The following is a 27075-nucleotide window of genomic DNA, read 5'->3' on the forward strand; positions in this document are numbered from 1 at the left end:
TTTATGACCCAAGATATGGTCTATCCTGGAGAATGTTCCATGAGCACTTGAGAAGAAAGTGTATTCTGTTGTTTTTGGATGGAATGTCCTATAAATATCAATTAAGTCCATCTTGTTTAATGTATCATTTAAAGCTTGTGTTTCCTTATTTATTTTCATTTTGGATGATCTGTCCATTGGTGAAAGTGGGGTGTTCAAGTCCCCTACTATGATTGTGTTACTGTTGATTTCCCCTTTTATGGCTGTTAGCATTTGCCTTATGTACTGAGGTGTTCCTATGTTGGGTGAATAAATATTTACAAATGTTATATCTTCATCTTGGATTGATCATTATGTAGCATCCTTCTTTGTCTCCTGTAATAGTCTTTCCTTTAAAGTCTATTTTGTCTGATATGAGAATTGCTACTCCAGCTTTCTTTTGATTTCCATTTGCACAGAATATCTTTTTCCATCCCCTCACTTTCAGTCTGTATGTGTCCCTAGGTCTGAAGTGGGTCTCTTGTAGACAGCATATATATGGGTCTTGTTTTTGCCTCCATTCAGCCAGTCTATGTCTTTTGGTTGGAGCATTTAATCCAGTTACATTTAAGGTAATTATCTATATGTATGTTCCTATTACCATTTTCTTAATTGTTCGGGGTTTGTTTTTGTAGGTCTTTTCCTTCTCTTGTGTTTCCTGCCTAGAGAAGTACCTTTAGCATTTGTTGTAAAGATGGTTTGGTGGTGCTGAATTTTCTTAGCCTTTGCTTATCTGTAAAGGTTTTAATTTCTCTGTCGTATATGAATGAGATCCTTGCTGGGTAGAGTAATCTTGGTTGTAGGTTTTTCCCTTTCATCACTTTAAATATGTCCTGCCACTCCCGTTTGGCTTGCAGAGTTTCTGCTGAAAGATCAGCTGTTAATGTTATGGGGATTCCCTTGTATGTTATTTGTTGCCTTTCCCTTGCTGCTTTTAATATTTTTTCTTTGTATTTAATTTTTGATAGTTTGATTAATATGTGTCTTGGCATGTTTCTCTTTGGGTTTATCCTGTATGGTACTCTCTGTGCTTCCTGGACTTGAATCACTATTTGCTTTCCCACGTTAGGGAAGTTTTCAACTATAGTCTCTTCAAATATTTTCTCAGACCCTTTCTTTTTCTTTTCTTCTTCTGGGACCCCTATAATTTGAATGTTGGTGCATTTAATATTGTCCCAGAGGTCTCTGAGACTGTCCTCAATTTTTTTCATTCTTTTTTCTTTTTTCTGCTCCCTGGCAGTTATTTCCACCATCTTATCTTCCAGCTCACTTATCCATTCTTCTGCCTCAGTTATTCTGCTATTGATTCCTTGTAGAGCATTTTTAATTTCAGTAACTGTGTTGTTCATCACTGTTTGTTTGCTCTTTAGTTCTTCTAGATCCTTGTTATTTGTTTCTTGTATTTTCTCCATTCTGCTCCAAAATTTTGGATCATCTTTACTATCGTTACTCTGAATTCTTTTTCAGGTAGCTTGCCTATTTCATCTTCATTTATTTGGTCTTGTAGGTTTTTACCTTGCTCCTTGGTCTGTATCATATTTTTCTGTCGTTTCTTTTCTTTTTTTTTTTTTTTTTTTTGGATGGGTGGTGCTGTATTCCTGTCTTACTGCTTGTTTGGCCTGAGACATCCAGCACTGGAGTTTGCAGGCAGTTGGACAGGGCCGGGTCCTGGTGCTAAGATGAGGACCTCCAGGAGGCCTCACTCCAATTGATATTTCCTGGGGTCTGAGGTTCTCTGTTAGTCCAGTGGTTTGGACTCGGAGCTCCCACCACATGAGCTCGGGCCCAACCTCCGGCCTGGGAACCAAGATCCTGCAATTTTCGTGGAGCAGTTAAAAAAAAAAAAACAGAAAGAAAGAAAAAAAGGAGCAGTACAATATCAAAGAATAAAAAACAAAATAAAATCAGAAAGATAAAAAACATATTAGGAAAAATAAAACTATAATTGAAATAACTGCAACAAGGTAAAATGAAACCACAACAGAAAAAAGAAGAAAAAAAAAGGGGGGGGGGGGAACAAGCCAAAAGGAGAGAAAAATAACAAAGTATAAAGAATAAAAATAAAATTAGAAAAACAAAAGATTTGGAAAAATAAAAATATAAAAGAATCAACAACAGTGAATCAACAAGGTAAAACAGAACCCCAATCTAAAAGAGGGGAAAAAAATAACTCTTAGCTCTCGGGGTGGTGTTTAGGTGGGGGTGGAACTTAGCCAGGGTGGGGTTTAGGGTGGGGCGGGACCTAGGCGGGTTGGGGGTTGACATTCAAGCATGGGGCAGGGCCTCTGCTTAGGACCTGCCAGAAGGGGAGCAGCAGCACGTGGAAAGGAGGGTCTCTGGAGCGTGGGGTTCCAGGAGTTTGGAGGTGGGGCCCTGAGTGAGGGTGTGTGGGTGGGGATTAGGCCCAGCATGTTGGAGGGGGTCTCAGAGGGGGTCTCCGAGTATAGAGGTGGGGCCCTGGGTGGGGGTGTAGGGGTGGGGCTTGGGCTCTACGCCGCAGGAGGGAGGCTCCGAGGGCAGAGGATTAGGCCTGGGAGCCCAACAGGTGGACAGGGAAAGCACTGGTTGTGTTCCTTTCCGTTCCTTCGTGCCCCTTCCCCACTGTCTCCCCCAGGGTCTCCCCCATCCCCACTGGACCCCTAACCGTGGGTGGGTCCCGCTGGGTGTAGGAACTCCTCCCCTTCCCCAGCCGCCCCTCAGCAGTGCCGTCCCGGAGGTCCGGCCTTTACTTTTGCTCCCCCTTCCCTCCCTCCCACTCCCTCAGGACCCATGTGGCTGGAGGGGGCCTTGGTGCTCAGAGGATCAGGCCCGGGATCTCAGCAGGTTCCCAGGGGCCCAAGTGGGCAGGGGAAACCTGGCTCCCTTTTGATCCTCTGCCCTCCCAATGGTTCCCCAATTTCCCCCTTCGGGCGCGGGGTCCCTTCCCCTCCCTGAGCTACCCCTCAGGGGCTCCAGTCCCGTCCCACCTCCACTTCTCCTCCTCCTTCACTCCCCCCACGCCCCACATCCTAGCCGGTTGCTGGAGGTTCCGCCCATCCCCTTAGGTGTCCGTGGTCCCCCACCGGTGCCTGGTAGGTGCCCAAGCTGTGACGAGACGCATCCTCCTAGTACGCCATCTTGACCATGTTAAATTTTTAAAGGGGTGGTTTTTTGTTTTTGTTTTTTTTGGCTGTGTTGGGTTTTCATTGCTGTGTGCAGGCTTTTCTCTAGTTGTGGCAAGTGGGGGCTACTCTTCATTGTGGTGCACAAGCTTCTCATTGCTGTGGCTTCTCTTGTTGCAGAGCACAGGCTCTAGGCGCAAGGGCTTCAGTAGTTGTGGCACGTGGGCTCAGTAGTGTGGCTTGCGGGCCCTAGAGCGCAGGTTCAGTAGTTGTGGTGCACGGGCTTAGTTGCTCCGTGGCATGTGGGATCTTCCCAGACCAAGGCTCGAACCCGTGTCCCCTGCATTGGCAGGTGTATTCTCAGTCACTGCGTCACCAGGGCAGTCCAGACCATGTTAAATTTTTATGAACAACAACTACGTTTCAAAACAAAAACAATATGCTGGAGGAGGGGCGCTGTTTGCATTTTTACAATTTTACATGAAATTTCTTTCATGTCTGGCCCGAGACAAGTGTGCCAGGTACTCGAGAATCTTGTGAGACAAGATTCTCACACCTGCTTCTGCCCTTAATCTGCTGTGATGTCACACGTCCTGGAGCCCCCCGGAAACACCACTGTGCGTTTCTGAGGGACCAAGAGTGAAATAAGCTGGCAGCACCCAGCACCACCCACTCCACCCAGCCTTCACAGGAACCTGACCTGCCCATTATCACTGGGTGGGTCAGGTGCCCGGTGGCATTCTTCCCGGATAAGCAGCCAACCTTCGGCTCGACTCCGCCAGTCCACAGCAAGTCAGTACAGACCTCTCCTTCAAGAAAACAAAGTAAAACTCCTACTCACCTTTCCCCTCCTACTGAATCCTTTATCTGTTTCTTGTTTCTTTTCCATCTATTCCTTCTCTTTCTCACTTTTATCTCCCTATCCTCTTTAAGAAGCCAAATTATGAAATTTAAGTCCATTTTAAGAATTTATATTTTGTGTGTCCTATAGGATGCTGTTGATCTTCCACTGAAGAACCTGGTTACTTCTTTCTGACTTGTATTTACCACAGTGGCTGACGGGCCCTCTGACTGAGCTGTCAGCCTCTTCCAGGAAAGGACCCTGTTTCAGCCCTCATTCGTGCCACATTTATTTAACAAGCACTCACAGAACATCTACAATATACTAGATGATGGACACACACAGACCACGCCTCCCACTCTCACCTCCAGGACATAGCCCCTGAAGGAGAAAAACACGCAAACAGGCAGTCCCAGCACAGAGGGTAAACTCCATGCAGACAGGATTCTGTACAAGACCCGCGGGCACCCACTGCGTCGAGGGGTCAGAAGAGGCTGTCCTTGGAAGCAGGTTTTCTTTTTTTTACATTTTTTTAATTGAGATATAATTCACATACCGCAAAACTCACCCACTTAAAAGTGTACGATTCGGGAGCTTTTGTATATTGACAGCTGTGCAACCCTTACCACTATCTAATTCCAGAACCTTTTCATCACCCCAAAGAAACCCCATGCCCACCAGCAGTCCCTCCCCATTCCCCCCTCTGCCCTGCCCCAGGCAACCAGTAATCTGCTCTTTGCCTCTAGATTTGCCTATTCTGGACAGTTCAGATAATCAGAATCATATAATATGTGGCTTTTTGTGTCTGACTCCTTTTACTTGACATGATGTAATCAGGGTTCGTCCATGTTGTAGTGGTATCAGTATCTCATCTGTCTTTATGTCTGAATAATGTTCCACTATATGGAGAAACATTTTGTTCATCCATTCATCACCTGACCTATGGAAGAGGTTTTGAAGAATGAGTGTAAGAGGTGACTGACATGGGGAACGGCATTCTAAGCAGAGGGCAAGATGTGCTTTTAAAAAAAAGGGCTTCCCTGGTGGCGCAGTGGTTGAGAGTCTGCCTGCCGATGCCGGGGACACGGGTTCGTGCCCCAGTCTGGGAAGATCCCACATGCTGCAGAGCAGCTGGGCCTGTGGGCCATGGCCACTGAGCCTGCGCGTCCGGAGCCTGTGCTCCGCAACGGGAGAGGCCACGACAGTGAGAGGCCCGCGTACTGCAAAAAAAACAAGGAAATTCAGTGTGTTTTTGAGGAAAGTGCATGCTTGCTTCAGCAGGGCTGCAGTGCAGGGCTGGGTGGGAAAGTAGCAGGAGATAAGGTGAGACAGTTACCCCGGAAGACTCCCCACTGCAACCAGCTCAGCTGACGGCTTCCCCTCCCTCTCCATATGTTTTTAGAGCCATTGTTTCTAGGTCTTCTCTTATTTCAAGTAGCAGTTGCTGTAATTACATATGTGATCATCTTCATCAGATAACCTTACCTCCAAGCCACAGAAAGTCATTCACTGAGCGAAGCAGCTCCACGGACATATGGTAATGGACCAGGGAGTCCTGCAGCATCCCAGCCTGCAGGCACAAATCCCCCACATGCTTCCGCATGCGCCCTTGGCACCGCTTCTTATAATGTCTATAAAGTAAAATGCACAGAAATGTATCATTGCTAAGGCCCGACTTCTGCCCCAAAAGCACACTGGCTAAGCACTTTTCAATTCCCTCACTACAAAAAAATGCTAAGAAGGCAACCTTAGGCTCCACAATTGAAAGCCAGCCACCATCATTGCCAGTTTATGAGCAAAGTTATTTTTTAAACCTAATAGGATACATGTATTTCACGTGGATAATATTAGAGCAGGCTTTCTCTTTTCAAATTTTCCGATCACAACATTAGCACAAGAAAGTTTATGTTTCAGCTCTTTTAAAAAATCAATTATCTTCCACCTTCTTAACCTCAAACCTATTATTATTTTATAAAGAGAGCTATGCTGCATATTATAAGCCAACTGTTTGGCTTTTGCAAACAAGACCTTTATCGTCACTATTTCAGAGCAAGCTTTAATGATACTTTGAGAGGTGGGGCCTGGGATCCTCGCTAACAGCTCTTTAAATATTGGCAAGGATGTGCTATTAAATAATGCAAAAGCTTCTAACTCTGTATCAACTCAGAAACCAAAGAAACTATACCAAAATCTTGCTTTATCATTTTTAAATATTCCTATTCTTTTGAATATTAAATTTCTTAAAAGATTTTTCAAGAAAAACAGCAGCTGTATTAAATTTCCTCTCACCAAGAAAGCAATCTTATCAAGAAAAAAAAAAACCTATGTTAATCCAAAAGATGTGAAGTTTCTAGCTAAATGAAAGTACAGATCTCAATACAAACTTAAATCCCATCAGATCTAACTCTGGAATGTAGCTTTTCTGTTCCAAATGTTCGCTGAACTAAGATCATCACATAACACAGAGAAGGAGAGAAGAGGAAAGTCGGCTTGTCCTCCATCTGTTTTCTTCCCAGCCACAAGGCGCTGCTAGGATGGCCCCCGCCAACAAGCCCTCCCCGTAAGAAAATACTGCATCTAAACTGCCCCGCCATCCCCAAGCACACCCTGCCATCATCCCTCCCCCACTGGTCACCTCAACAGCCCTCTAATGGTCTTCTAATGACCCTCCCACCCTGTACCACCCTCCCCTTCATCCCTGCTACACACACACACACACACACACACACACACACACACACACACACACACTCACTCACACACAGCCAGAGTGGCCTTCCCAAAGCACAAATCTGATTAGGTCACTCCCTCACTTCAAAGCCTTCAAAGTTTCCCCAGTACAGTTCTAGCCCCACCCTGCCCCGCCACTGCCTCCTGCATTCCCCAGCCTTACCACAGTACCGAGGTCCCCAGTGACCGCAGGGGCCACCTGACCCTTCGGTCTAGCTACTTCCCACTCACCTTAGGGCTCATTTCAACTCAGTTTCTCAAGGAAGCCTTCCCTGCCTCCAACCTCTGCACCTGTGGGCCTTTCCCTCCCAGAGGTGGGCAATGCTTGGCCTGCTTCCTTGCTGTGTCCTCCTGTTCTAACCAGAAAAGAACTCAGCATCCAAATGCACATTTTCCTCCTCCATTACCACGACTGTGGACTTTTAATACGTGGCTCGGTTTACAAATACCACCATGATGTTGACTCAATAGATTTTGAATCGACTTTTTTTCAGTAGACTCTACTCCTGTCCTGTGAGATTAAAATTTGCTTTAAAGCATCCTGTCTTAACTCTCCAAAAAAAGTAAATTATTACGTCTTTGTATGAGCTGACAAAGGTGCGCATCTACTGTAGCAAAATATAGCCCAGAACATTTTCAAAAATAAAAAGTGCAATCGGGGCTTCCCTGGTGGCGCAGTGGTTGGGAGTCCGCCTGCCGATGCAGGGGACGCGGGTTCGTGCCCCGGTCCGGGAAGATCCCACATGCCGCAGAGCAGCTGGGACCGTGAGCCATGGCCGCTGAGCCTGCGCGTCCGGAGCCTGTGCTCCACAATGGGAGAGGCCACAACAGTGAGAGGCCCGAGTATCGCAAAAAAAAAAAAAAAAAAGTGCAATCGTTGTGATCAGAAACAGTTGGTTTTGAAAATACAGGATTTTTACAAAAAGGAGTCAGCTAAATATGCTCATAGTTTTTCATATTAAGGTCATACGAAAACAATATAAAAAATATAACAATAAAAGTAAACAACAAAACAACAAAACAATATAAAATATTCTAAATTATATAAAAATAGAAGGAACCCTAATACTTTGGAGAAAATCTCCAAAATACCATACAAACAAAATTCTATCACAGATTTATATAAATTGAAGTATTTAACTCTCAAAGTACTATATGCCCCAAGACTGGGTCATCTCCAGATTATGAGCAATTCTGTTCCAATCCTTTGAAAACACAGTAAGAAACAGATAAAGGAATTAAGACAATTCGATTTGTAGTCAGCTAAACTACAAAATACTTTAAACTAAAATATTTTAAGCCAATTTTGGAATTTAGAATATAAGCTTTCTCATCAAAATTCTTTTTCCAAAAAGACATGGATCCTTCTTTCACGAATCATTTGAAAATGGTAATGTCACGTTATTTAAGTCTCTCTAAAAGTTCAGAGTTCTTATATATACATTATTAGAATAGTCACATTGTGTGACCATTGAATATGCTTATGGATAAGGAAAAAAAATACAAGCAAACAGTATGACGAAGAAAAATAAAACATGAAGCCACAGTGGCAAATAAATGTAACATTAACACAAAATGCAAATATTCAAAATATGCCATAATTTGTTGTAAATTTCAAAACTAATGGTGAATTTCAAAGCCATGAGCAATAGAACTTAGCCAAAAATGTGAATATGCTCTAAATACTTCAAAGAGTTATTTCATTACTCTTACAAGTTATAAACACTGGGTTAAAGGAACTGGAAATAAGGATTGATAGAAAAATGAAAAACCCGATAACCCCTAAGTCATAATGGCCTCAAATCAATCATAACTAAATCACAGGCAAAGACCTGCCAGCCTCCCCAGATAAAGGGAAAGGCATCCTTTCTAGAAGTTGTGCAAAAACACCTAACACACAGCCTCAAGCACTGTCACAGAAGGCGTTCACACTGCACTTTACACTGAGGACAATTCAACTACAGATATACGCTGTATTATTCTCATGACTTCTGATCAGATAAAAGAAGAAAATGTTTCATATGTGTGCAATTTGGGTACTATTTATGTGGCTTGTGGAAAAAAAGGGCTTGGTATATTCTAATCCAAAAACTAATTTACATGCAAAGAATGTATATATTCAAATCCAAAGGAAAACCAGAGCTGCTCAACAATAGTTTGCAATTAAAATCCAAAGGAACTTTGATAAAGGTAATCTTATTTTTTCTTTTTGGTGTTATATAGCTTTAAAGATATTTGCATAATTAAGTGATAGCTACAGCCCATGATTTTGCACTAGCATATTATGGACTGAGGAAACCTAGATTATGTGCATTGCGCATAAACACACTGACAGGCGCCCCTTTGGTGGAGCTGAAGTTCCAAAGTAGACAACTTTATGTTGTAAGACAGCTCTGAATAGAAAATAAGAAATGCAATGTTCTGTACTCAATTTCAGATAGTATATGGGCCATTAACTGATTCTGCATCTGGTCTTATGAAATCTTCCAATAAATCATCAATGTCCATTTCCTCCATCTGAACTGTTTTATGGTAACGTTGGATATTTAACCTTCACTCCATAGAGGAAGCCCAGGCCTACCCTGCAGCACAGTTACATTCTGCTGAGGAAAGCAGATCAAGGGAGGGCTGGACAGTTTCCATTTCAAGTTCGGAAGTTTCTAAGTCTGATTTTGCACCTGTGTGCCATTTGCAAGCATGTCATCATTGGAGTGAAATGAAGACCTTCAACCCTGGAATGTAAAGCACACTGATGCTTCCTAACCATCAGACAAGTCTGAGCTTCATGAAATAGACCTGCAGCACTTAAGTCAGAGACTTTTTCTGAAAGGCTACAAAACTGATCCACTTTACCATTCCAGATGTAACAGGGAGGTAACAGAATTAGTAGTGAGAACACATCCTTGAAAGCCTGACAAGGCCGTGCTTGAATGCTGCTACAGCGTTTACGAGCCCTGTGACGCTGGGCTAAGGAACTAACCTCTCTGAGAAGGCTTCCCACTCTGGAAAAGGGGGCTGCTACCCCCCACCTCAGATGGCATCGATGTGGCATGAGTTAAATATGTAGGTGGGGAGGCTGACTGGTGCCTGATACAGAGCCTTGCTAGTTTCCCTGCCCCACCCTTCTCCCCTTATAAACTTGCATATTCCCCCTAATAAGTATCAAGCCCCTGGGATAGACTGTCCTATTCTTTGTATCCACCCGTGTAGTGCCTTACCCTTAGAAGGATCAAAAAAGAACTGCTTCCTGCATAGTAACTATCAATGTTCTTAAGAGATCTGGATTTTTTTAAGTCTATTTTGAGGGGAAAGACTATTCCAGAACTATCCAACAACCCTTCCACACATCGGCCCCTCCTCCCAACACCCATCCCCTCCGTCCTCAGATCCCGTCTGATCTGCCTTGTGTCCGTGGGGAAGATAGTCCACTGGACCGGCAGGGCTCCACACCACCCCAGGCCTTCCTCCCTCCCTCCCAGAAGACCCCACCTTCTCCCGACTGCCACGCCACTTCAACTCCAGCTTCTGAGTCTAGGGAGCCATGGGAAAGGCCCTGCATCCAGGGCACAGCCCAGCCATCACAGGATCCCACCCTATGTTTTCCAACCCAGATGACCTCAACTTCTTGCACTTGCTACACTTACTGCTGTTTTGTCCCCCCCACCCCAGAATGTGATGGAGCCTTGCAGAAAGTCTGGCCTATCTCGATGAAAGATGAAGGGTCCACATTTGGACCAGAGCATTAGAGGAGAAACAAGGCCTCCTGGCCAGCATGGTGGTGTGGCAAAACCCTTCCCCAGGGGTGATATGGACCCGGGGGAAGAACGCAAGGTCCTAGGTCAGCCAAAGCGTCTCCCTTCACAGCTGACCTCGGGTGATGGAGTTGCAAACTAATGACATGCCCATGAGTGGCAGACATTAGCCTCAACAAATAAAGAATCAGCTATTTCTTGCCAACATGGGTTAAAAGTAAAGGCTGGTGCAGGTAGGGCCTATACATCGGCTAAGGTAAACCACAGACCTGGCTCTGAACACTTATTGGCTAAAGCAGAGAGGAAGCCATGGTCACTTAGAGAGGTCCTTGTGTCCACCAGATCCAAACGAACTAGCTATTTAGGAGAAGGACATATTTTTCTGAAAACCTGCCCTCATAAAGGGGGCAAAAGAGTGGCATAGATTTTAGACTAGCCTCTGCCCCTTTATGACGGAAAGTTGCTCAAACAAAGTAAAGTAAATGGCACGGTCAAGGTGAAAGCAAAAGTAAACCTGGTGTCCGCTCCTCCAACAGCGTCCCTCCACGGCCAGCAGACCCCCAAGCCAGTCACCTCTTCACCGGTGACCACTGGCCAGTAAGCACCACCATGCACATCACCAGTGACAGCCAAGAACCGCAGGCCTAATGCGTTCATTTAAAAGCCAGAATCAAGCAAGGCGTGGCAGACTTTGACTTCCAAGTTAAAATATCCCGTGGAAACCCCGCGGCAGCCGCTTAAATCAATTAGCAACTCACTTCCTCAAAACAAACAAGCAAAAATTAATAAGGGCTCATTTGTCACCAAATATAAGGAAGACCAAACAGGTTCCCCAAAGCAAGTGTTTGAATAGCTATCAAACACCAGTGGGTTATGTGCTAAAAAAGCGAAAATTCGAAAAAATTAGAAAATAAAAAGATGATCAGGATAATACATGGATCAAGGCAGCAGTTAAGTTTTTGTTTTTTAAAGCGATGAAGGCGGTAAGAAGGCAGCACCGAGGGAAATCTAGCTATTTTCAATGTAACACGTTCACAGCCTACCTTTTCAGACCCAACAACATACTCACAGGGCGGTATGAGAGAAAAAGAACAAAGGAAAAGAAAAGAAAGAGGAACAAGCAAAAATTAGAAACACACCAGAACAAAAATAACTTTGACGGCATGGTCAAGAATTGACGTGGGCTCTGATGAGGCCAGGGGCACACGCGGACGTTCAGTAAAGCCCACCCACACCTACGGCCCCTGGGAAGGCTGGGGCCTCAGGCTGGCGGCACCTGCCGTGGAGCCTGTCAGCGCCGCAAACCAAAACTCCACCTACATCTAGACGTTTCCTTTTGAGCCACAAAATGCAATCTCATTTCAGGTTGGCCTCTTTTTATCGCCCCTACCAAGAGCCGCAGGAGAGTCAGGCTCTGTCCCTGCACCTAACTGCTGTTTTAAAACTTGGATAACTGAGACCAGTGAAAGCGACAAGGGATGAACAGTGACTGGAGGAGAATGTGTCTGAGTTGAGGTCACTGGCATCATTATCTCACTGAAGTGCAGATGATGGCTGAGTGTTTATGGTACCGGAGAGAATAGAATGGACCCACCAGGAGGGAGGTTTCATTTGCTCTGCGTAAACACTTGGGAATAGGATCAGCCACCGTGCACCAAGCACAGTATTCTGAAAGTAGTTATTCCTGCCCAATTGTGAGCACAGATTTCAAAAGGCAAAAACAAACTGGCCTTCTCTGGTGGGTCTGTAACCTCAAAGCCAAGAAGCTGATGGGCAGAAATGTCGGCAGTGCCTCGTTTGGCAAGGATACGGCACTGGTCACGGGGTCAGGGCAGGGTTCCTGGCTTCAGCCACTCACCCACCGGTCTGTCCAGGGAGGGGAAGGCAGTCCCTGCCGAGGCCGCAGGCACTGTGATGCTGTGTGCCCATGAGGCCCCACCTTGTGAGGGACGATCACCACGGCATCCCCCGCACCTGACGCCCGGGGCTCAGCGGAAGGCAACAGGTGCGGGGACGAGCTGGCCGGGAGCGGGCCTGGTGCTGGCAGCTCTGCCCTCGGCGGTGCCTGGGCTCCTAACCCTTGCCACCTCGGCTCCAAGGAGCAGAAGGGGAGCGCTGGCATGTAGATCACAGGGTCCTGCGTAAACTAAGTACGGGTCACGGGTACGACACGCCTTGCCCTTTCCTTAGACCACACAGACGTGTCCGGGTGAGGAAATGAAAACTCCTCCAGACCCTGCCAGGCGCCACCTGCAGCAGTGGCTTGGGGACTCTGGGCCTCTCACGCGTAGGGCTGCCTGGACTTTTTTCCTCAATTCTGTGACATCTTCTCCTCTAACTTACCAACAACCAGAAAGTCGGGTCTGACCTTACGTAAGTTCAGGAAACCCTGAGCACTTGCTCTGCAGCGGGCACTGCGGCACCCACGCCATGTCCCCCATCCTCACCTGGGAGACCATCGTGCGACCTGTACAGAGCGGGGAGGGCAGACTCAGGGCCCAGGGCCCAAGGCCAGGAGCGACACAGCTACCCGCGCCCTCCCCAGCAAAGGGGACCGCCTCTCGGCAAAGGCGTGCGTCTCACCTCCTCCTGCAGGAGGGACACCGCACTGGCCGCACAGGGAAGCAGAGCAGAGGGCAGAGGGGGGAAGCAGGCGGCCCGGCAGAGCTCGTCTGCAATTCTGGTGACTTAATCACGGGGACAAAGTGAGGACTGAACTTTCCCTGCTCTGTCTGACACTCCCTGAGACACAGAAACCATGAACACACTGCGTGGGGAGCTCTGTGGGAAGCCCCTGTGGCATTTCTGACACCCTAAGCACAAGCGGGGGCTCCGGCGCTGCCGTGGCGTGGCCGCCTGGCAGGAGGACCTGAGCCCTGCAGGCGCCCGGGGACCGGGAGGCAGGAGGCACGCCCGACCCCCAGCTCAGCTAGCACCTCATTCGGCCGCCTCTCCGCGCTCAGCACCTCATCTGCACGTTGAAGGGAGGAGGCTGAATAACAGTCTTCACACTGTGCCGGGGCGGGGCAGCGCTGTCCAACAGGAAGACAACGTGAGCCACGTAAATAAAGTCTTCTAGTTTGCACATTTAAACAAGTGAAAACCAAACACTCGCAACTGATTTTAATAACGTGTTTTACTTAATCTAATACATGTGAAGTGTTATTTCAACATGTAATCAATAAAAAAAGAAATACTGAGATCGTTTACCTTCTTTTTCCTAGACTAGCTCTCAGCATCTGACGTGCATTTTACCTACAGCACGTCCCAGCTCAGACCAGCCTCCTCCACAGTCTCAGTGACAGTGGCTACCCTACTGGACAGCGCTCCAGGGGGTCCCACCAGGGCTCCCAGCTGAAAAGGGGCAGTAAGTGTCCACACGAACCCTAACAGGATTTCCCTGAACCAAAGGCGCTTCCATTTTTAAAAGCCTGAAAACCAGTGGACTGCACCCTTTTCCCCCCCGCTGCAAGCCTACGCTCCCACTTGCTTCTCCCTTTCTGGATGTCGGGAAGCAGCCCACGCTGAGGAGCCTGGGCTCCAGGCACACTTACCTACTATCCGTGTCCAGTCCCACGAAGTCCTTCTTCTCGAAGGGGACGCAGAGGAGCGGGATCTTGTCCCCGGACTTGTCCGTGGCCCTGTCCAGACGCTTGGACTCAAGCACAATGAACAGCGACTCGATGAAGTCCTCGACCCTCTTCTCCACCGTCCCGCAGTCCTCGTAGCCGGGGTAGAAGGCCACGTCGGTGCGCGGCTGCTCGGCGATCTCGCCCTGCAGCCCGAAGACGAAGAGCCGCGAGTCGTACAGCGTGGAGCCGTAGATCTCCTTCTGCATGTGGAACTTCTCGAAGGTCTGCGGCCAGTCCTTGGCCGAGAAGCAGTCCGTGATGGTGACGAGGCCCACGGCCTTGCGGTGGGTCTGGAAGTCGCCCCACTCGTTATTCTCGGGTGGGTAGTGGTGCCGATAGCGGATATAGAGCACGCGCTGCGAGTCGCGCACGCTGATCTGGCTCACGGACGAGATCCTCTTGTAGATCTTGAAGAAGTTCTCCTCCGAGACGATCCCCACGGGCTGGACCACCACGAGGAGAGTCTGGTGGTCCTCAGCACACTGCATGTAGTCAGGGACACTCATGGTGAAGACCCTGCCCAGAGAGAAAAAGAGGCTTTGAGGTGCACCAGGTTTTGCAGGCTGCCGGCGCACTCGGGGATGCGGTGATGCTGGCGTCCACCAGCTGGAAGGCAGGGTAAGCCCCAAGCAAAGCTGTGGGGAACAGTCTGTCCTCGGAGTTCTGCATATGGCTATCACAGCTCTTATCACAATCCCCTGCTCTTGGACCAGGCTTGGAGCTCCTGCAGAAAAGGGGCCATCTCTTGTTTTCTGTTTCCAACACCTAGCCAGGCACCAGGCACTGATGTGGAGTCAGTGCTCAAAAAGCTGAATAAATGAATGAACAACGGAAGGAACTGCTTCCCCAGCCCCTCAGCAGAATAGAATGAAAAGAACCACAATGGAATCAGATGGTCTGGACTTGAACTCCAGTCCACTTGAGCTCCTGAACTGAAAAATAATGGCGATAATAAAACTTGCTTTCTAAGAAGATATCTGGATTGAGGAAGGCTGCAAATGCAAAGTGCCAGGCACACTGCCTGACGTAGAAGGAGAGGCTATACACGGCTACTATCCTGCCTTTATGAACTGTGTTTCCTTGGGAGAGTTTTAATAACCTCTCTGAGTGAATTTTGTTAGATATAAAAAGAAAGCAACATCAACAATACTCAGATAAAAATTTAAAAAGAAAGAAAGAAAACAACATTACCTGATTCTCGGTACTGTTGAAGAATTCAATTAGATAACCCATTGGAAAGCATCTGGCCCATAGGAGTTAATAAATGTTTGCTGAATGAATGAATAAACAAGCAAATGAATGCTGCCCCCTTCCACAGACCATCATAATGGCACTGCCCAGAAATGTGAAGCCCACGTTCCACCCCTGACTCTACACTAACAACGTCAGTGACCTGGGGCAGGCCTGTGTGCTTCTTTAAACCCCAGTTTTATCATGAGTTAAAATGTGGATAATAACACAAACCTCAAAGGGTTAGTGAGTCAATATTCTGGTTTTAATATTGTACCATAACTTTGCAAGACAGTACCATTAAGGGAAACTGGGCAAAGGGTCCATAAGCTCTCTCAATATTATCTCTTACAACTGCATGGGAATCTACATTACATCTCAAAATAAAAGTCTAATTTTTTAAAAGGCTTTTGAGATTAAATTAGCTCGTTGTATCAAATAAGGAATACACCGTACAAATAGGGAAACACCTAGCCCGTGAGATACACTCAGTAATTCTTTCCACTGACCCCACTGGTCTCTCCTACTTCAGAGTACAGGGGTGGGTACTCACAGCCAGAGGCCGCTGTACTGTGAAGCTAACAGAGCTAATGGCCCCCACTTGCAAGAGCCCCTTCCATGGCCCTATAACTAATTTTGTATTTGTAATTGTGTTTTCTTTTTCCTGACTAGGAACTCCAAATTACATAGCCTTCGGGTCACCAGAACCTGACTACAGAGATCATGACAGCAGCCCTCCCAGATGAAACAATAAAAACAAAAGGCCAAAAATAAATAAATAAATGAAATGAAAAAATAAAATAAAAGGCCATTTCCACCAGACCTCTGAGTAAGTCCAATGGCAGGGATTTCATCCTGGGCTGAGGGGAAGAGGACTGGGGAGGGAGGTGGGAGCAATTTGGGGCACACAGATCCTGGGGCCACCTACCCCATGCTGGACTTCAGAGTCAACCCTCACCCTCCAGGAACTTCACGACACACCTGGACAGAGCAGCAGGAACAAGATTTTTGTTTTGTTTTTTTTCTTAAGAAACCTCTGACCCGCTAACAGGTCTTGTTTCTACCCAGGACACAAATAGCTTATGTGTATATTATCTCATGAAAACCTCTAAATAATATCACCCCAACTTTACACATGAAGAAACTGAGGGAAAGAGAAGCCTGTCTCATTGTGTAAGATCACAGAGAGGCCACGTGAGCAGCAGCATTTAAACGCAGGCGCTCCCGCACCCCCCCACCCCAGCCCCTGCCCCGGCACTCACACTGTAAAGTGCGACACCCTGCCCCCGGCCCCTCCTTGCAACAATTCTCTGCAGAGTCCTTTCTGCACCTCCTGGAAAGAACCAAAAGCACATCAACTTTCAACAAAGAGGGATGTCACCCCTTGGGGGACGTATCAAAATCTTAAGCATTGGGATGGGTGGGGAGGGAGATTTGAGAGTTTTCTGTTTCTAAAAGGTGGCAAAGATATTGAAAAACCCTTATCTAGTCTAAGCCTTCACTGTGCAGAGAAGAAAACGGAGGCCCAGAGTAGATGAGGAAAGGCCCTTATAAACAAATTTTGCTTCAGTGCAGCACCGAGCAAGCCCTGGGCACTGCTGAATGGGTGCAGGATCTGTAAGGCCCAGGAGAACAAGCGTCAGAAAAAAGAAAGAGAAAAATCATACAAGGTCCTCTCACTACAATACCCTACAATCACGTTTCATCAAGTTATTCCATATTTGTGCATCCAAAATTAAGGTGGGCTAAATCAAGGTATAAATCAAGGTCATACAAATCAGGAAGTTTGAACCGTAATGGAAATTCCAACCTTTACTGTGGCTTTTCCCAATTCAAGCATGTGCTCAGTGGGCACTCCCTGCACCTGGCCCAGAGTTCTCCCAGACACAGATCTTTATTAACATGTCACACATCACACACAGGCCCACCAGAAGAAAAACACCTACAGATAAGATGGAACCAATGAAACTGAAAGCGGCCAACCAGCATGTATTATTCGCAGAAAGGATGCTGCTCCCATCAGCGGTAGGCGGCGGAGAACTCGTTGCAAGTACCACGTGCATCGGGTTGGCTCCAGCACTGGCTGCCACTCTTTGTGACCGTAAGGGAGTCATGTAGCTCCACTGAGGTTAGTTTTCTCTTTTGTGCAAGGCTATGGTTGAAACTAATAATATATAAAATCTCACCATTCACATCCCCAACATCTAGTGAGGACGTCCCACGTGCCAGGCTCTGTAGAGAGGAAAAGGTAGGGTCCCAGATATATTCATGGCTAGAAAAAGTTTATATCATAAAGATGTTCATTCTCCCCATTTTGATATATAGATTCAACACAATTCTGATTAGAATTCCTATCAGATTTTTCATGGAATGTAACAAGTTAGTTTATGGTCGATAGCCAAGAAACTCCTGAGGAATGACCAATGGGGAAGGGCATTTGTCCCACCAGATATAACTGCTAATGGAACATAGGGTTTCTTTGTGGGGTGATGAAATGTTCTAAAATTGATTGTGGTGATGGTTGTCCAGCTCTGTGAATACATTAAAAACCAATGAACTGTACATTTAAATGGCTGAACTGTATAGCATGTGAATTATATTTCAGTAAATCTGTAGGGGAAAAAAAAAAACCTATAGTCAGCACAGTATTGGCACAGGGATAGAGAGAAAAATGGAAATGTCATCAAGCCCAGAACCAGACCCACACATGCATGGTAATTTGAAATACAGCTGAGGTGCCATTCTAGGACACTAGGAAAGGACAGACCCTCCAATAGTAGTACTGGCACAACGGGTAATCCATGAGTAAGAAAAAGAAGCATAACCCAGTCAGAAAATGGACAAATTGCTCCAACAGACATCTTTGAAGAGGAAACTCAAGCAGCCAAGACGTGTCCAGTAAGATGCTCCACCTCAATGGCGATCAGGAGATAGCAAATTAAAACCACAGGAATAGACCATTTCATACCCACCAGATTGACCAAAAAAATTATTGTGGTAACATATACATAACACAAAACTTACCTTTTTAAATGTAGAGTCCTATGGTATTACGTACACTTACACTGTTGTGCAACCATCTCCAGAACTTTTTCACCTTCACCACCGAAGCTCTGTCCCCATGAAACACTAACTCCCCATCCCCCCGCCCCTGGCACGCCCCCATCTACTTTCTGTCTCTATGAATCTGACCACGCTAGGCACGTCACATAAGTGGAATCATATGCTATTTGTCCTTTTGTGACTGGCTTATTTCACTTAGCAGAATGTCTTCAAGGTTCGTCCATGTTGTAGCATGTATCAGAATCTCCTTCTTGTTTAATACTGAATAATATTTCATTGTATATATATATATACCACATTTTATTTATTCATTCATTGAAGGTCAGTTGGGTTGTTCCTAGCTTTGGCTACTATGAATAACACTATTATGAACATGGGTATAAAGACAAAATGTTTTAAGTATAAAAACACCACATGGTGGGATAGGGAGGGTGGGAGGGAGACGCAAGAGGGAGGGGATATGGGAACATATGTATATGTATAACTGATTCATTTTGTTATAAAGCAGAAACTAACACACCATTGTTAAGCAATTATACTCCAATAAAGATGTAAAAAAAACAAAACAAAAAAACACCACATGTTTGCAAAGATGCAGACCAAAGGTAACTCTCCTATTTGACAAGTGGCATGTATTCTGGCATGTGGCTGGCAGGTTCACAGAAGCAAGAACTGAAGAGAACGCAAATGTCCACGGTCAGGAGAATGCGTAACTAAACTGTGGTCGTTTAACACAATGAAATACTTTAGAACAGTGAAAATGAATGACCTAGCGCTACATTGCAGGAACAAAGATGAATCTCAAAAACATGATGGGCAGATAAAGCAAGTTGTGGATTAATACAAGCAGCACCATTCCATTTATGTAAAGTTCAAAAACAGGCAACACTTAAACAATATCTTGTTTACACATATGGCAAAATTATAAAGAAAAAGTAAATTTGGATAGTGGTTACCTGGGTGGCAAAGAGGAACGCAGTTTGAAAGGGAAGCAGTGGGCTTCAGAAGTAGTAGTTATGTTCTGTCTCTTAAGCTAGATGGTAGATCCAGGGGTGCTTGTTTTGCCATTCTTTAAACTGTACGTACATGTTAAACATTTAACATAAGCGTTAAAAAAGGAAGAAGGGGGACTTCCCTGGCGGTTAAGACTTCGCCTTCCAGTGCAGGGGGTGCGGGTTCCACCCTGGTCAGGGAGCTATGGTCCCACATGCCTGGCAGCCAAGGAACCAAAACATAACACAGAAGCAATATTGTAACAAATTCAATAAACACTTTAAAAATGGTCCACATCAAAAAAAAAAAAAAAAAAAAGGAAGAAGGTGGAACTTCACAAAGCTTACAGTGCATGTTTCAGCAGGTTGGCTAGTTTCAGGGCCTGGCCCCGGCCCTTCTCATCTACCAGGAGATTACGCTACTGCCCCTGCCAACACCCCTCTTCTATAAGCAAAAAAGTTGATGCACAAAAAAGGCAAGCGTGTTACAGGTGCACAGGTGGCCTGTGGGTCTGACACAGGTTGAGGACAGGAGGTGTTCAATTTCTCTACTCTGAAGTAAAATGAGAAAAATATGAACAATGTATATTAAGCTTCCCATAAAACTAAAGTAAATTTAGTAAGTGCTTTACAAATATTAACTACTATTGTTATCATTTATTTTTAGGTTATGAACTGTCTTGTTTTTTGCTGTTAAAATATTCTTTTTTTTTTTTTTTTTTTTTTTAATTGGCTGCACCCCACGGCTTGTAGGCTCTTAGTTCCCTGACCAGGGACTGAACCCGGGCCACCGCAGTGAAAGCACCGAGTCCTAACCACTGGACTGCCAGGGAATTCCCAAACATTCTTGCTTTTATAAAACAATAGGGGGGGAGATGGCGCTTGTTTTTCCATTATTCTATCTGGGCAAAAATAAAAATTGACAAGCCTATGATTGGCCCTCCAGCTTTTTAGCACTTACCAATTTATGAAATCTAAACAATGAAGTCACCCTGGACTAAAAGACCCCTCTGGGTCCCTTCCAGTTCCAACTAGGCCCTGAAAAGCAGACCAGCAATCAAATCCATGCCACAGCTCAATAAACCTTACAGCCTCAGGCAAGGGTTTTCCCTGAGCAGCTCAGTATTAGCAAACTTCTTGTTCACTTTTGCCCCAGATTCAAACTATGCAAGTACCATGGGAGGAAATCTGTCTCATATATAAGGTAGGAAAAGGGCTGCACTGGGCACTTTACAACTTATCATAGTTAGACTTCACAACAATCCTAAGAAACAAGCATTCCCATTCTCAACCTTACAGATGAGGAACCAGGCTCAGTCAGCTGCTCAAGGTCTCCTAATCTGTAAGAGGTAAACTGGAGCCAGGCTCCAGAGTCCATGCTTTTCCACTACTCTCTTCAAGGGAGAAAGAATCTGATGAAATAAGCCCTGGCACTGAGCCAGCTCTGGTGTCTGAGACTAATCTAATACAAAGATTAAAACATCAAGAATATATTTCTTCAACTTGGTAGTTCCTCAAAAAGTTAAACATAGAGTTACCATATAAACAGCAGTTCTACTCCTAGGTATATACCGAAGAGATTTGAAAATACGTGTCCACACAAAAACTAGTATGCGAACATTCATAGCAGTGTTATTCCTAAGAGCCAAAAAGTGGAAACAACGCAAGTGTCCATCACCTGAGAAATGCATAAACAAAATGTGATCTATCCATAACAATAGAATATTACTCAGCCATAAAAAGGAACAAAGTACTGACCCTACTACAACATGGGTGGACCCTGAAAACGTTATGCAAAGTGAAAGAAGCCAGGCACAAAAGGCCACATACTGTATGATTCCATTTACATGAAATGCCCCAAATATGCAACTCCTTAGAGACAGAAAGTAAATCTGTGGCTGCCCCGGGCTGCAGGAGGGGAGACTGCCAACGGGTATGGAATTTCTTTGTGAAGTGAGGAAAATGTTCTGGAATAATAATGGTTGCACAACTGTGAATATACTAAAAACCACTGAAATGTACAATTTAAATGGGTGGACTTTATCGTATGTGAACATTATCTCAATAACGCTGTTATTTGATAAAATATTTCTTGACAACTATTTTTCCCTCTATACTATTGGACTGCCCCACAATTTAAGAAAAACAAAACAAAAAACCTTGCCAGGACATCTTTAGGACTGCAATATTCCCGGTTCTCCAATATCATGCCTCTAGTGCTGCTGTTTCGTGGTAAGGAATACTAGCTGGGCTGGACTAGGAAACGACTATAACTACGTTTTAAAAATCGCCAGTCGCGTTTAAACTGGGGCGGGGAGAGGATGGAGGATGTCACAGCCTCATACCCTCAACTCATCTTTAACTAAACCGAGCCCTGCTTTCAACACTGTAATCCCTCTCTCTAGAAAAACACGTGAAATCCACAAGCACCCCATCCGAACACCAGAAAACTCCGTGTTAAAGGGCATTCACGTGGGGCAAATGAGCCGGGGGAGGAGACCAAGGCAGGCACAGTGTTCTCTCTTCCCGAGACTTGGCCGGGAGAAGCCGGACTTTGCAATTCGAGGAGCTCATCCCCGGGAATCAGCGCCTGCCGCCGCCGAGCGGGATCTGAGACACTTTGAATCCAAAAGAGGAGGAGGAGGAGGAGGAAAAGGGAGAAGAGGGCCTCGCGGGACGGCCGGGCGGGGAAGGCGGCCGGGGGCGCGGGCTGCAGCGCCGCCCGGAGGCCGGCCCCAGCCGCGGGTCCCAGCCGGGTCCCGAGACCCGCCGGCCCGGGGGCAGGGGGGCAGGGGCCGAGGAGAGGGAGGCCGGGCGGAGGGGGCCCGCGGGCGGAAGAGGGGAAGGGGACGACTGCCGAGAGCTAAGGAGAGCCAGGGCCGGGCCCGAGAGGCGGCAGGTGCGGGCCGGGCCCTCGGCAGGTGCGGACGCGGCCGTGGACAGGTGTGGCCGGGCTCCGGGTAGGGTAACGGGGCTAGGGCAGGTGGCCCGAGCAGGTGTGGGCTGAGGCGAGCCCCTCGGCGGGACACAAGCTGGCTGGCGCCCTCGAGCGCCGTGACACACGGACAGCCCTCCCGCAGCCGACCCGACACCCTCCCTTCCCGGGAGCCCCCCCACCTTGCACTTACACAGCCGGACCCCCGGGCCCGGAGCCAACGGCCTGGCGGGCGGCGGGGCCGAGTAGCCTCTTCGGACGCTCCCCCGGCTCAGAGCTGGAGCTTCCGACTAGCGGCTGAGCCGGCCCCGCCCCTGCGCATGCGCAGGGCCCGTCCCGGGCCGGTGATCCGCTCCGGGTTTTGGAAGAGACGCCGGGGAAGCGAGGGAATGGGGAGGAGGAGGAGAGGAGTGATGAAAAGTGGAGGGAGCTAGATGGTCGCAGGGAGGGGCAGGGAGGAGGAGGGAGACGGAGGGACCCAGAGGAAGAAAAGGGGAAGGAGAGCAGCTGAGAAGGAAAGAAAAGCTTTAGCTCCTGGGGCCGCGCACCCCGAAGGAGATGCCACTCCTGCCTCCGCGCGCCTTTCCAAGCCGTCAAGGCGCGCAGCTCAAATTTCACCTACGTGGTGCAGCCCTCCAGCCCAGGGCCTCTGCAAAACCCTTACGGGATCACACTCCTTGCCCACGCGCCGAGCCGGGCTCCGTGTCGCGCACCCGCAGGCGTTGTCGCCAGTGCTCTGAACTACCTTGGCGAGAGTATACGTTCCCCTTTTACAGGCTGAGAAATTGAGGCCGCGTGCCTCCAGGGCATGCCTTATGTGCAAGGTCACAGGGGCTGGGCGGGGCCGGGAAGTAGAAGGTCAGAGCCCGAGCCCCAAGCAGACTGCCCGAGGGCTGGTTCTTGGTCCCCATTCCCCCTTGGAAAACCACTCCTGACTCTGGGGGTCCCGTCTAGGGCTCCGAATAGGCCCCCTGGTGTGGGACAGCTGTCCTTAGTTCCAGAGCCCAGCTTGCTAGGTAGGGGCAGAAGGGGTTATCCAGGTTAAAAATAAAGAAAGAAAACTTAAAAAGGAATTCACATACATAGGTTGGCATGTGCATAGCATATTTGAAAAATACGCAAGTAATTGTCAACAGTGGCATCTCCAGAGAGGGTTGAGAGAACAGAGGATGAGGGAGACCTTCTTTCCCTTGTGTATTTTTGTGTTCTGTTTGAATTTTTTTACCATATGCATGTATTTCTTTTTAAATAAGAAAAAAAAAAAGTGTAATGGTGGACAGGAATAGTTCAGCCAATACAGCAGCCATGGAAGAAACTGAGCCATCACTTTTACTTTACTCCAGTGAGCATTTATTGACTCTCTGCTCTGTGACCAGTGGTGTTTTATGACTTTATTATTTATATTTTTTTATAAAATAATAATACGCTATCCCTCATACCTGCCCTGGGCCAGTGGAAAACCAAATGAGTTTTTGTTTTTTTTTTGGTTTTTTTGCTGTACGCAGGCCTCTCACTGTTGTGGCCTCTCCCGTTGCGGCATGTGGGATCTTCCCGGACCGGGTCACGAACCCATGTCCCCTGCATCGGCAGGCGGACTCTCATCCACTGCGCCACCAGGGAAGCCCCAAATGAGTTTTTATTGAATTGTTTTCCAAAGAGTAGGAATGAATTACAAACAGAACACATCTTCAGGGCAAAACAGGTGGAACGGATTTCCAGCACACCCCACAGCCAGGAAGGATTTTCAACACAGGTGTCCAGAGGCTAAGAGAGAACGCTTCCAGGACCCTACAAAAAGCCGCCCAAGGAGGCTTCTCCATGGCGCTGAGAGCGCAGGTTGACAATTACAGAACACAGAAAACAGACATTAAAAGAGGCCACCCTTTATGGAGGTCTAAGTGCCAGGAATAGAGCTCCCTGTTTAGCACACGATGTCTTCATAAGATCGATACAAGGTAGCTATTCTTAGTGCTGAGGTCCAGAAAGAACACTCCACTTGGCACACAAGTGGCTGGTGCTATTTAGGATTCAAATCCCAGGCTGTCTGACTCTGTCGCCTGCGCTCTTTCCATAGTCCTTCTTTGTTCTCATTCTCTCTATAAATGGATAAGAGAAGCAATTTGGAAAGCAAGATTGAAAGCTGGCAAAAGGAAACATTATTTTTGTACAATGTTTCTGTTTACAATGTACTCACATTAATTTATTTTATTGTCCCAGCAAATCTGTGGGGGAGGGAGGGAGGAGACTACTCTGCATTCTGACCAATGAGAAAACTGAGGCTCAGAGAATGTAAAGGCTAGCCACATTCCCCCAGCCATCAGAGGGAGGTGTCTAGACTTGTCTCAGGTATATCTTGCTTCTGGAGTTATGTTGCTTACATAGTTTTAACGTTTCCTGAGCATCTCCTCTGAATGCTGAGAATTCAACGAATATACCAAACCTGCTCTCAAGGAGTTTTAGACACTTACAGTTGGATTGGAAGGAACATCTAAAATCATCAAGTCCAACCTCACACCCACACCAGAAACCCTCTATAAAAAGTTCTAACAGAGGTGGAAAGTTTCATACAATGATACAGAGCCCTGTTAGAAAGTTCTCTCATAAGGCAAATCTACTTCCCTGAAACATCCAATCATGCATGCAATCTCAAAGATGAAGACCAATGCCCAAAGAGGCTTGGTGGGGTTGAGAATTACCACTGAAACCAGTCAAAAGTGCAGGTCAGAGCATAAACTCCATTACTCACTAACTATATAACTTAAATATCTTCACATATAAAATGGGAATAATCACTTCATAAGGTCACTCTCAGAATAAAAGCAAGTATAAGAAAGCACTTTGAGTCAGAGTGGGATAGATCTAAGTTCCGTCTCAGTTGTTTCAAGTGCTACTTGTACGGCCTTGGGATAGGGTGATCATATATCCTGATTTGCCTAGGACAATCCCAGTTTATGCCTGTTGTCCTGGCTAAAAGTGTTCTGGTTGGGTGATATGATCACCCCACTTTGGGCAAAGCCCATCACCTCTTAGGATTTCTGATCCACCAACAGCATTATAAAGGTTTCCTTACTCCTTTCCATGTTGTAGGGCTCTCTTCTACCATGCAGTCCACTTGGATACTTCTCCATAGGGCCATGTCTCACCCGGGCTTTCTAGTGCCCAAGCCAATAGGGAACAGATCTGCTTCTTTATCACCATGAAGAGCCAGCCGCTTGAGCAGGGCTTTCAGATCTACTCCCTCAAAATAACAAAATCATGGTAGCTACCATTTACCCAGCAGGTAAAGTACAATGTGCTTGGTACAAATTTCTCATACAATCTCACAATGGCCCTATAAGGTAGGTTGTTCTAATGGAGGAGACTAAGCAGTAACACTCCTTTTTTCTCTTCCTGAGTGTGGAGCAATTGAGAAATAAGACAAAAGAATCAGACAGTGGATATTTACAAGTCAATTTTATTAACAATATGTCAGTTGAAGAGAGTGCTTTAGATCTGGAGCCAAAAGTTTGGTTTAGGTTTACTAAATCCTTCACCTTAGAATTAGCCAGCCTTGAGAACCCTCCTACATTGGTGAGAATGTAAGATGGTGTAGCCACTGTGGAAAACACTATGAGGGTTCCTCAGAAAACTAAAAATAGAATTACCATATGCTCTAGCAATCCCACTCCTGAGCATATATCCAGACAAAACTATAATTCAAAAAGATGGCTTCCCTGGTAGTGCAGTGGTTAAGAATCCACCTGCCGATGCAGGGGACACGGGTTCAAGCCCTGGTCCAGGAAGATCCCACATGTCATGGAGCAACTAAGCCCTTGTGCCACAACTACTAAGCCTGTGCTCTAGAGCCCATGAGCCACAACTACAGAGCCTACATGCCACAACTACTGAAGCCCGTGCGCCTAGAGCCCACGCTCCGCAACAAGAGAAGCCACTGCAATGAGAAGCCCGCACACTGCAACGAAGAGTAGCCCCTGCTCACCGCAACTAGAGAAAGCCAGTGCACAGCAATGGAGACCCAATGCAACCAAAAATAAATTAATTTTTTAAAAAAAGATACATGCACCCCTATGCTCATAACAGCACTATTCACAGTAGCCAAGACATGGAAACAACCTAAATGTCCATCAACAGGTGAATGGATAAAGAAGGTGTGGTACATATATACAATGGAATATTACTCAGCCATAAAAAAGAATGAAATAACATGACTTGCAGCAACATGGATGCAACTAGAGATAATCATATTAAGTGAAGTCAGAAAGACAAATACCGTATCACTTAAAAGTGGAATCTAAAATATGACACAAATGAACCTATCTATGAAACAGAAACAGAATCACAGACATAGAGAACAGACTGGTGGTTACCAAGGGGGAGGGGGTTTAGGGGAGGGATGGAGTGGGAGGTTGGGGTTAGCAGATGTAAGCTTTTATATACAGAATGGATAAACAACAAGGTCCTACAGTATAGCACAGAGAGCTATATTCAATATCTTATAATAACCATAATAGAAAAGAATATTTTTAAGTATATAACTGAATCACTTTGCTGTACAGCAGTAATTAACGCAACATTGTAAATCAACTATGTATACTTCAATTTAAAAAAAAAATTAGCCAGACCTGAGTATCAGCCAGTGCTGGACACAGGCCTCCCTGCAATGGCCCAGAGTCATACAGGCTAATCAGGGGCAAAGCAAGGATTCAACACCAAGATGAGCAGCAAAGCTCATTTTAAACCTCACAACCCCTCCGAAAATAACTATACTCTTCTTTCAGAGG

General features: G+C 46.4%; 1 protein-coding gene across 3 annotated transcripts in view; it reads right to left on the reverse strand.

The window, feature by feature from the left end:
• The window catches only part of TRAPPC9 (trafficking protein particle complex subunit 9), a 515472-nt gene extending 492433 nt beyond the window's left edge, over positions 1-23039 (reverse strand). For 2 of the 3 annotated variants that reach the window (XM_060116029.1, XM_060116027.1), the window contains exons 1-3: positions 22488-22602; positions 13997-14590; positions 5446-5591 (exon numbers count right to left, since the gene is read on the reverse strand). In XM_060116029.1, the coding sequence (XP_059972012.1) occupies positions 5446-5591; positions 13997-14580 (730 nt within the window). In that variant the 5' untranslated portion in view covers positions 14581-14590; positions 22488-22602. Of the gene's footprint in view, positions 1-5445; positions 5592-13996; positions 14591-22487; positions 22603-22916 lie in introns of those variants that run through there. The other variant, XM_060116028.1, reaches the window with a different exon arrangement.
• Positions 23040-27075: the final 4036 nt, after the last annotated feature.

This window comes from Mesoplodon densirostris, chromosome 13 (genome assembly GCF_025265405.1).
Source record: "Mesoplodon densirostris isolate mMesDen1 chromosome 13, mMesDen1 primary haplotype, whole genome shotgun sequence".
Classification (NCBI taxonomy): Eukaryota; Metazoa; Chordata; class Mammalia; order Artiodactyla; family Ziphiidae; genus Mesoplodon; species Mesoplodon densirostris.